The sequence below is a fragment of the Acanthisitta chloris genome, unplaced genomic scaffold, assembly GCF_000695815.1.
Source record: "Acanthisitta chloris isolate BGI_N310 unplaced genomic scaffold, ASM69581v1 scaffold24, whole genome shotgun sequence".
NCBI lineage: Eukaryota > Metazoa > Chordata > Aves > Passeriformes > Acanthisittidae > Acanthisitta > Acanthisitta chloris.
The window spans coordinates 60,943-71,530 of NW_008669673.1; the positions used below are offsets into that span (position 1 = coordinate 60,943).

General features: G+C 46.0%; 1 protein-coding gene across 1 annotated transcript in view; it reads left to right on the forward strand.

Annotated features, from left to right (window-relative positions):
* The window catches only part of SRPK2 (SRSF protein kinase 2), a gene marked incomplete at its 5' end in the record, with an annotated part of 46,444 nt that extends 37,062 nt beyond the window's left edge, over positions 1–9,382 (forward strand). Inside the window, 3 exons of the mRNA XM_009073391.1 lie at positions 163–232; positions 1,472–1,564; positions 7,726–9,382. Of these exons, the coding sequence (XP_009071639.1) occupies positions 163–232; positions 1,472–1,564; positions 7,726–7,910 (348 nt within the window). The remainder of the gene's footprint in view (positions 1–162; positions 233–1,471; positions 1,565–7,725) is intronic.
* Between the last annotated feature and the right edge of the window lie 1,206 nt (positions 9,383–10,588).

The following is a 10,588-nucleotide window of genomic DNA, read 5'->3' on the forward strand; positions in this document are numbered from 1 at the left end:
GGGCCCAGGTAAGTGCCTCTCCCCAGCCTTAGACTGTCATAGAGCTTGTGCTCAGAGTGTTAATTCCCTCTGGGATCTGAGGGAGTTGTGATGTTTTGCTGACACCTTACGATGAGAAGTATTATGTCTGAAATACCCATAAATGTGTCTGTTATGTTATAGGCGTTTGAGCTAGCGACTGGAGATTATTTGTTTGAGCCACACTCTGGTGAAGACTATTCCAGGGATGAAGGTATGAATCTTTTGGGTTATTTTAACAGTTTCTACATATTTTCACACTTTTCTTAAATTCCCAGTGAGCTTACAGTGGGTTTTGTGTTTGAGTAGAACTGTTCATACACATTGTTTTCAGAATATAAATATGATTTCTTTTCTTTTTAGTTGTAAGTTCCATCACTAGCAATGGGTGGGCAAAAACTCCCTTCTGCAGATATTCATCTACTTAACAACTGCCTGAAGGAATTAAACTGCCCTTCCTGTAAGATTGCATATGTGTGGAAACCTGACTGAAAATAACAACATTTTAGCTTAGAAGAGAAACGACAAACTTGAAGTTTTACAGTACTTTATGAGTGACATTGGAATAATGTTGACATTGTGTATTTTTATTTGAATTAGGCAATTACTAATTATTTTTTTAAAATCAGAGTTAACTCCTGCTTCCATCTGTATACCTGTCCATTTCCATGCTTGTTTGCTTGTAAGTGCTCTTTGCAGTGGTAATGTGGGCATCATTCATTGTTCCTAAATGCTACTAATGATGCCAGAGCTCTGCTGATCCTGGAAACCTCTGCATGGATTTGCTGCAAACATTGTTGATTTGAAACTATTTCTGATTTTTTACTAATTCCAGTTTCTTTCCTCTTCTTTTTTATCCCATCCTTTCCCTGCCCCTTCCACTCCCGTATCCTTTTTTTCTTTCCCTCATAGACCACATAGCACACATCATAGAGCTGCTAGGCAATATCCCAAGGCACTTTGCTCTATCTGGAAAATATTCTCGGGAATTCTTCAATCGCAGAGGTAGTACCTCTTCTTTTTGAAAGGTGCCGTGATGCAGACAGAAGTGGAATTGCTGGTTGTAGCATGTCCCACTGAGGAGCATTTCCTGAAACCACACAGCAAAATTTCCCTTTTGAAAAGCAAAATGCACAGGAATCTGTGGCAAATTCCCTTCTTTTTTTTTTTTCCTTTTTTTTTTTTTTTTTTTTTTTTAGCAAAACGTTCTGCAAAGTTACGATTGGTACTTTTTAAAATTACATGGCAAAACTTGTCTGTGGCAGCTGATGCTCAGACGTTGTTTTGAGAACAAAGTTTTGCCCAAAGCATCTTCCTAAAGCAGCCACTGAGTGTGTTTTTCACCAGGATCAATCTATTTCTGTCTGTACCGGGCCAGTGTTAGTGTGTGCATGCAATGTACTGATTAAACTGTTGTATGTTTCTGTTTTGCTGGCAATGTTCTCCAATGCAGACCACATAGCATTGATCATTGAACTGCTGGGAAAAATCCCTCGAAAATACGCTATGTTGGGGAAATATTCCAAGGAGTTTTTCACCAAAAAAGGTAACGGTATTTATGCAACACTAATTTAAAGCTCTGTCCCAAAGGAGAGTATGTGAGTTTATGGGTACTGAAGAAATGTATCCATTTATATGAAGAGCTCTTGTGAAAGAAGAATTTTGGTGTCAACTTGGCTTTCTGCGGAAAGCCACGATTTGCAGTGCTCTCTTCAGTATTTACAGCTCATTTTGGGATGTGCTCAGCAAGGTGTGGATGTCAACAAATGTTGGTGTGAATCTGTTGTCCTTCATGTAAATGTGAGGGCTCAAGTGATGCATAGTTTGCAGTCTGATGGAAAATCATCTGTCAGCGACTTCCAGTGGTACATGGGGGTCCTGCAGGTGCTGCTGGCAGCCCGAAAATGAAACCCCTTGTCAGTTCCCACAAGAAAGTGGTTTGTCTGAGCAACCCCTTATGGTTCTTTCTGTACTTTGTCTTTGCTCAGACTGCTCTTCAAGGCCAGTTTCTGACGTGTGAGGGGATGTGGTGATGCCTCGAGTGTCTTTTGTCCCCTCAGCGTATGAGACTGCTGTTGTGGAGGGGCAGGGTATGTCAGGAACATCCTATTCCGTGGGGGGGGGAACATCTGGGGCTGTCAGCCACAGCTGCTGAGCTGTTTTGCTTCTGCCCAGTGCTGTGAGTTCCCCCTTGCCCCAACCCTCACGCCTGAGCACACAGTCTGGCAGGGCCAACAGCTGCATCGGGTGTGGGGGCTGGAGGAGCTTGGGGTCACGAGGCAGGAGACAATCCAGTGATTGATCCTGCCTAGCATGAGAGCTGCCTGTTGTGTGCCTGGGTATTTCTGGTGCAGCAGAGACCTCTGCATGCCTTGGTGTGCTCAAGGAGGCTGTTAATGGCATTAGGGAGGGCAGCAGTGATGATCCAAAGAGATAACTGCTCTTTGGGGGAGTCTGGAGTGCCTGGGCTTTTTAGTGTGGAGTGGAGAAGGTTGCTGGAGGAGTTGTAGAGGTTTGTGGAATTGGGAGATGAGTGGATCAGCTGTTTGCCAGCACCCACCGGGTGAGAGCTGGGGCAGAGCCAGTGAAACGTGCAGGGGGTGGCTTTAAACAAGTGCAGGCAGTGAGCTGCAGGAGTCTGTGTCAGCAGGCTTAAAAACAACCTCCTCGTGATGGAGATGTACAGACTCGAGGCCTGCAGGTCTGTAAGTGTACAAAGCAGGGGAAGGGCTGGGCAGGAGGTACCCTCAGCACTGCCAAACTGGGACTGAGCTGCTGCAGTGAGGCAGGGACAGCCAAAGGCTCCTCTGCCTGCCCTCCCTGCCCCTCCTCAAAGCGTCTCCTGTTCCTAATCTTCACCTTAGAGCAGATGGGTTGGCATTTTCTACTAATAAAATGACCTGAGTGCAGTGTTAGGAGTGCACAGAAGAGGGCAGTTTGTAAAGTTCTTGTGCCTCCACAAACATCTTCCACTGCAGTGTGTCACTGTTGTCCTCTAGGGACGTTCCTCAGAGGGACTATCTGCTGTGGCCCTGGGTGGGATTTAAGTTGTTAAAAGGTTTGGTTCCCCCACCACACAAAATGTAAGTGCCAGTTTGCTGTGGAAGCTTAAGTAGAGTGGATCCCACCTGTTCTACTCAAAACAGAAACTCTCCAGTGCAGGGTGAAGGGTAATAGCCCAAGCTGCATTTGCAGAGTTATTCCACTACGTTTGCAAGTCAGAAAAACTGAAATGCTTTGTGGGGGGAAAAATGGAGGTGGCAAGTCCTGCTCATTTGAGCATTATTTCCTTGAATGAGGCACCAGATATCCTTTTCTTTTTCCTGGGCCAGCCCAGCACTGCCAGCCCCTGGTGCCCCAGGAGGGGTTTGTGCTTGCTGGTACCATCAGTAGGCTTCAGAGTTGGCCAGCAAATTGCTGCATTTCATCCTCATCTGCTTGTGGCCTGGGCACTGAGATCAGAAGCCATGTGGTCCAGGCCTGAGGCTCTCCAGAGAACAGCTCACTGTGGTGTAAAGGGGGCTGAGAAATCTGGCTCTAGGCTTTGGTTTGGAAAATATCAGCCTTGGGTGAAATCATGGTTTGAGTGTTGCTCCTGTCCATAGACAAGTTTGACCTCAGGGAGAAGCTTGAAAACTTTTAAGTTGTGCCACTGAAGTTACAGGCAGAAAAAGAAAGGTGTGAGCAATGAACCAGTTACAGGATCGAGTCCCTTCTCAGTGATTGCCTGAAGCAGTTTGTGACATTCAGACAGGAGGGTGCACTTAGAAACGGTAGAGCATTTGTAGGTTATTTCTTAGTCACTGTAACACAGATCCTCACACATTCTTTATGGGCTCTCATCTTCACTGAGCCCAGTAATAACTCCAGGGAGTCCTTTTTACCAGGGTCTTCCTGAAGCTTTTCTGTCTCTAAAAATGACTACTACATTTGGGCACTAAAACTTCAAACCCTTTTGTTTTTTCTAGACCATTTGGGTATTTGCTAGCCCTGTTTGCTTGTGAGCTAAGCCTGTGCAAGATGCTGTCCAGGTGCTGCTTTGCCCACTGGAGGTTGTAACTTCTGCTCAGGTGCTGTCCTGGCAGGGAAGGAGAGATCTCTCCTGCACCTCCCTCTCTCCCATCTGTGAGCCAGGAGGCCTCACCAGCCATTGGTTCTCAGGACCATGTCACACACACAGAGCAGCAGATTATCTCCCAGTGCTGCTTCCCCTGTCCTTCATCCTCCTCTTGCCTGGTGACACAATGTTTATTTGTCTTTGGCAAATTTCATAGACTAGCTCTGGGGTTTTTTGTATTATGATCAGCAGAGAAAGCTTTAAATAGCATCTCCTCCCTGCCAGGTCCTTCAGAAAGTTTTTTAGTAATGTTCTTCTGACTTAACATTCCATTTTTCAGAGGGGTCATTGCTGCAACAGGTTTTACAGCTCTGACAGCTCCATTGTCCTCTGTGGATTATTTCTTGTGTGCTTCACTATCAAAACCCTAACTAAAGAGCTTCTGTGAGGAAGTTTTCACTTACCATTCCACTTCTAGCATTTCTTTGAAAATTCATGCCAACGCCCTGAGTCCAGATGGTGTCAGACTGGTGGGCCCTGTGCTTTTAGTTTCTCCCTTAGATACAGGTGCAACTTTGCTCTCCTCCAACTACAGTACAAATCTCATGAACTAGATGACAGTTTGTGTTGGCAACACCTCCCTGTCCTGTGCTGCTCTCCTGCATTTCCGGGTGGAAATGAGAAGGACCCACCACATGAAAATGAATTCTCTCAGTTTGCTGTCCACCTCTGTTAATTGTCTTACCCTATTTTGATTCCATGGTCAACATCATGATCCTTATTGAAAACTGAAGCACTAGTTTAATTTGTGGCCCCCACATGGATAATTTTTACTGGATCATATCTTCATAAACACTTCTACAATATTCACAGAATTTGTTGTAGAATCATAGAATCATCAGCAAGGTTGGAGGAGACCTCTAAGATCATCAAGTCCAACCATTAACCTGTCACTCCTGGAATCCCTAAACCAGATCCTCCAGTGCCAGATCCAGATGCCTCTTAAACACTTCCAGGGATGGTGACTCCACCACCTCCCTGGGCAATATTCCAGTGCCTGAACACCCTAACAGGGAAAACATTTTTCCTGACATCTAATCTGAACCTCCTGTCTCAGCTCATGACTGTTCCCTCTAGTGGAAAACTTCAGTCTGTAGTGCTAAAAAGTTTGTTCCTCAGCAGAAAAACTCTATAGAGTATTGTGTTGGTCTTAGCATGGCTATGTACAACATCAGGAGTATTCCAGTAGCATTCCACAGAACTGCTCCGTCCCAGTGACACCAGGAGCCTCATCATGCAATCTTACCTTACCAGTCTGAGGGAGGAAAGATGCTGGAAACTGTGTAGTGTGAACACAGAGATGAAGACATGGAGAAACAGGCCCTGCCTCAGAGCTACCCTGGTTTGGTGGATGATTACAGCAACCCTTGCAGTGAGTGCTGTGAGCTGGAGAAGCCATGGGCACAGGCCTGGGATGTTTTGGTCATTTTTTCTTGCAGTCAGTAACAAGTCACTGTTTTCTATCAGTCTCTGGCAGTATTTGAGTTTATGCATTCCTGTTATGTAGTCTACTACCTGTTCTTGTTCAAAGTCACCAATACACACTTCTGGAAGCCTTCCAAAAGGTAAGATTTTCAGCAGTTAAATTTCAGAGTTGCCAAAGATTTAAAGGGCCAGGGATGAGCCTGGAAATGAATCCACTGCTCTGAGCTGTGCTGTCTTCCTGTGGGACAGTGTGGGCCCAAAGCAGAGCCTTGTTTGTTTGTTTGGCAGGTGCTGACAGGACAGGCTGGTTGTAGTTAAGTGATCTCCCTTGGCAAGCACTGCACCCTGCCCAGCACCTTCTGCTGAGGGCTGAGGCAGCACAAGCGTGGCCTGCCAGGCCTTTGGTGGTGTTAATCTGTTGCACTGGGATGCTCAGCCTCTTGGCCAGTCTGACACAGGTTTCTTCTCCTGCCCTGTAGCCACAAGGGTGCACAGAAACTCTGGCCGGTGAGCTGATGGCATTTTATGAGCAGTAGGTTACAGCCAAGGGCAACCACACAGTTGGCAAACTCCTTTGGCTAAAAATTGTATGTCCTGCACCCCCCCGTACTGGGTGTGGGGTGAGAACCCATCACTTCCCTCAGCAGTTCAGGGCACAGAGGGCTCAGGTGCTTTTTGTGGTGTCGTGTGGAGACTGCCTGGCTCAGATCATGCCTGGGAAGAAGGCTGTGGGTTGCATTAAGATATGAAATTGGGCAGAAACAACTGCCCTTGTGTTCCAGCTGGTCCTCAAGAGATCAGAGCCATTGGGTACAGCTGGGCTTAATTTCTGGTTGGAGCAGATGAGGCACTCTGAGTCTGGTTGCATACAGTAAGAACTTTGGCAAACAGATGGATGACTAGTGTGGTTTATTGAAGCAGCAGGTCATAGATTCTCTGTTGGTGATAAATGCACTAGATCTACAAATCTAAGTGTACAGTGCTGCACAGAGGTGTTCCTGGGTATAGGCAGGTTTTACCAGAGAGCTCTCCCTCTCTGGGCAGGAAAGAGGAGCAAACCTGTCAACTTGTCTGCAGGGTGGGGTCGTATTCTCATCCTCTCCATGGAGGATTTCAAATGTCAGGTTGACACTTTTGGTAGAAGTGGAGGTGAGATTGTAGTCAAATATCCTATTACTGCCATCCTGAATGGTGAGGGGACAGCCATGTCATTTGAGGGATATCAACAGCCTCAGTTTCAAAGGCTTTAGATCTCATGCAAGGGTAGAACAGAACTGTGACACCTTAGTGTCACTCCCTCTTCCACCTGGCTGATGGCAGCAGTGAGGGTCATCCTGCCTGATAACCAGCCACCCCGTCATGCTCACGGTAATCCCTTCCACACATACTTCATGGCACATCTCATGGCTTTAGGCCTCATTGCTGCACAGTGGAGGAGCAGGAAACAGAAGAGACTTCCTCCTCATGCTGGATGAGCTGTGGACACAGCTATAGCACTGCTGGTTTGAATGACAAAAGTTCTCACCTCCTTCGTTCTGAGCTGAGACACACTGCCAGGTCGGATGCACAAGTTTCCCCTCCTTGGGGAAACTCAAATCCTGCAGCTACTGCCACCTCTGGTGTTGGAGCCATGGGCAGCAGCAGGTGCTTTCTTCTCAGGGAGGATTCAGACCAAACCTCCTGGGAGTGGAGGAGAATCTCCAACTGCCAAACCTCTGTGCTCAGCTTGGTTTGGAATGGACCCCTGACTGTTCTGCTGCAGTGTCAGTAAATGCCATGTAGCAAGGCAGGGACATGTTGCTGAGCCCTCTGTCTTGGCATCAGAGCAGGTTTGGCTGACAAGGACAGGCCTGCAGTGTTCTCTGCCCACGGTGTGAGCATGTGAGCGAGTGCCTTTGTGTGAGAGTGAAGTCAGAAGGAGAACCCACTGGAGTCCAGGTGTAATGTACTGGCTGCTGTAGCAATGGTTCCTTGGTGTTGACATCGGACACACTCAACTCCTTTGAGGACCTCAGGCAATCTTGCTGTGTGCTGCCCTTCCTAAACAATGATTCCCAGCCTGGTCAAGGTGCTGTGAATGCAGAGTGGGAAAAAAACAGAAGAGGGATTAGTCACTAACACAGATATGAGGTACTTCTCTAATGCTGTTATATTTCTCTTTGCAGGAGAACTCCGACACATTACCAAGCTGAAACCTTGGAGTCTCTTTGATGTGCTTGTGGAGAAGTATGGTTGGCCTCACGAAGATGCTGCACAGTTTACAGATTTCCTGATCCCCATGCTAGAAATGGTCCCAGAGAAACGAGCTTCAGCTGGAGAATGCCTTAGGCATCCGTGGCTGAATTCTTAGCAGAATCTCCCAGCTGTAAAACAAAAAGCCAGCAACCACTTTCCAATGCGTTGGACCTAAATGGTGACTGTCACAAAATCTTTAGCAGGATCACACATGAGCTGGCTTCAATCCTCAGACCTTTATTTTGCTTGAGGTACTGTTTGACATTTTGCTTTTTGTGCACTGTGTTCTTGGGGAAGGGTATAGTCTTTTTGTCTTCAGCTAGTAGTTTACTCACCCACTTTCTTCAGAAAACACTTAACGTGTCTTTAAGCATTGTTTCTTGTGTTGTGTGGCATTCAGATGTCAGATTTTTGAACAAAGGAAACTTCCCCCCATGTGTTTTGGCAAGTTTTGTAACTATTTATGAAAAAAAAAAATATTTTAGCTGATGCATATTATATAATTTACGAGTGTAAGAAATTTATCAAGTCAGAACTGAGTTACGGCGAGGAATTGTACAATTTTCTCCTCTGGCAAAGGGACGTCATTCTTGTATTATAGTGTATGTAAATGCACCCTGTAAATGTTTATTTCCATTTAAATATGGGACTGGGGACTCAATTTCAGAGTAAAGCGACTAAGTTTTAGAGAGCTTTATAGCAAATCAATTGCATGTAGTGGACTTTAAACTGCTTTAAGGAATTGTGTAAACTTTCTATTCTGTAGCAGTTCCCGTTCATTGGATTTTAAACAAAGTGGCTCTGGTTTACAGGATTTCATTCCCCAAACAGCACTTTAAAGGAAGGCTAGACTTCTTTCTAATAAAGTATGCATTATCATTTAGCACTCCCTTTTAGAACTTTTGCCTATTTTAAGTGCTTTTAAGAAAAGAAAAATAGCAATTTCCCTTACAATGTGATAGTGAAGACATGGTACCATATGGTGTTGCCTTTTTATAAGCACTGTAAGTTGTACTATATCTTAAGAAAAAGAAAAAAATTAAAAGTAGAGCATGAGAACCACTCTCTGTGTAGAATTACTGATCTTTTATAATAAAAGTGTGTGCTTGGCATCAGTTAAGGAAGGATGTAGCTGCAGATATTTACAGTGCAGTGGGTAAAATAATCTGAGAAGATCATGCTCATTCCATTCATAGCTTTACATGTTTCTAAAACAAATTGCACTAGCTTTATTCTTTCCCATCGATAGACATCCGACTGCCCAGTGTAAGTTGCACGCAACAATTACGTGTTTCCTAGGAAAAAAAAAGCTGCATAGGCTGAAGCTTATAGGCAATACAGAGTTTAGAATGTACAGTATGGAGGTGTGTTTGGGCCTCTCTTAGAAGTCAGTGGGATGAATGTAAGCTTACTCCTGATCTTCATGTAACTACAGTGCCACTTTTTTTCTTGACTTTGTCCATTTGGAATCTATTCACATGCCTTTGCAATAACTAGATTGTGAGAAGATAGCCCCATGCTGTAACAATAACCAGTTGTTTGAGGTGCTTGCAGTTGTCTAATTAAAGTGTTTTGTTTTTTCAGACAGTGTTGCTGGTCATTGGACTCTTTGCCTAGCCACGACTCAGCAGTTGGGCTGTGGGGGGGTGGGGGCAGAGAAATGCAGCTTGCTGTGTCAGGTATGAAATGTGTTACCTGGTGTCAGTCAGAGCAGCCTGAAGGGTGGTGTGGCAGGAGGGGCTGGGTGTGATTGATTGCTGGGTGAAACCTCAGTCTTTCCTAGCAGCTTTGTAACTCCTGTAAACAAGCAAACCATTCCCCTGTTCCTGCCCGGCCGGTGCAGCCACTCCTCCAGAGAGAAACTGCTAAGCACTGGTCAGGAGAAACTCCTCCCTGGTGCAGTTGGGTTTCAGGACCGAGTGCCTTCACCCTCCTGCCTGGAACTGCCTGTAATGGCTGCAAGGACAAGACTGGTGAGAAGGATGATGCCACAATGGACTCAAGCTGGAGGTAAAAATTATATTCAGCTTCACACCCAGCCTAAACCCTCGAGTGCCTAGTTGCTGCAACCAGTTAGAAATGTGTTCTTGAATGCATAGAAAATGGCAGCACCGGCCTGAAGTGCCAAGGCAGGGCCAGCACAGCTCTGCCCTGCAGCAGGGCCCAGGGAACTCTGCTCTGCACCCAGGTGTGTCACTCCTTGCTGCACTAAGCCCTTGCCATGCACAGTGTGCATTCACACTCCCTCCTGTCTGACCTCATGGTAGGAGTTTGTGGAGGTATGGCAGAGGACTGACAACCAGGTTAGAGTGCTGCCTCGAGAGGTGGCACAGATTTTTTTCAGTGTCTGAGCTGCTGCACAGGCTGGGTTGGGTCTGCCTGCTGTTGTTGATGGCCTAATCCTGTTCTACTCCAGGTTAGTGCAAAACACAGTGCACTCTCTGCAGTGTGTTCTGCAGAGCCAGCAGGGGTTGGGAAAGCACTTCTAGTGTGCAATTTTAACTAGAAAGATTGTCCAGTAATTAGAGGCAAATCAGAACTTAAAGTGGCCCAGGTTTTTCTCTACATGTTGAAAAGAATTACCACTTTTTTCAGTGAGTAGGAGCAGCCACTTCCCCTCCTATCCTGTTCCAGCTTTCCTTGCACACTGGTTCTCCTCTCTGATTCTGAGGTGGAGCCGTGGAGCAGCATTCCTGTTATGTGAGCAGAAGTGAGAGCAGTTACTGCCGAGGTGGAAGGACAGTCACTCACCCAGTGACAAGCACAACAGCACCATCTTTGCTGCTGCTGTCA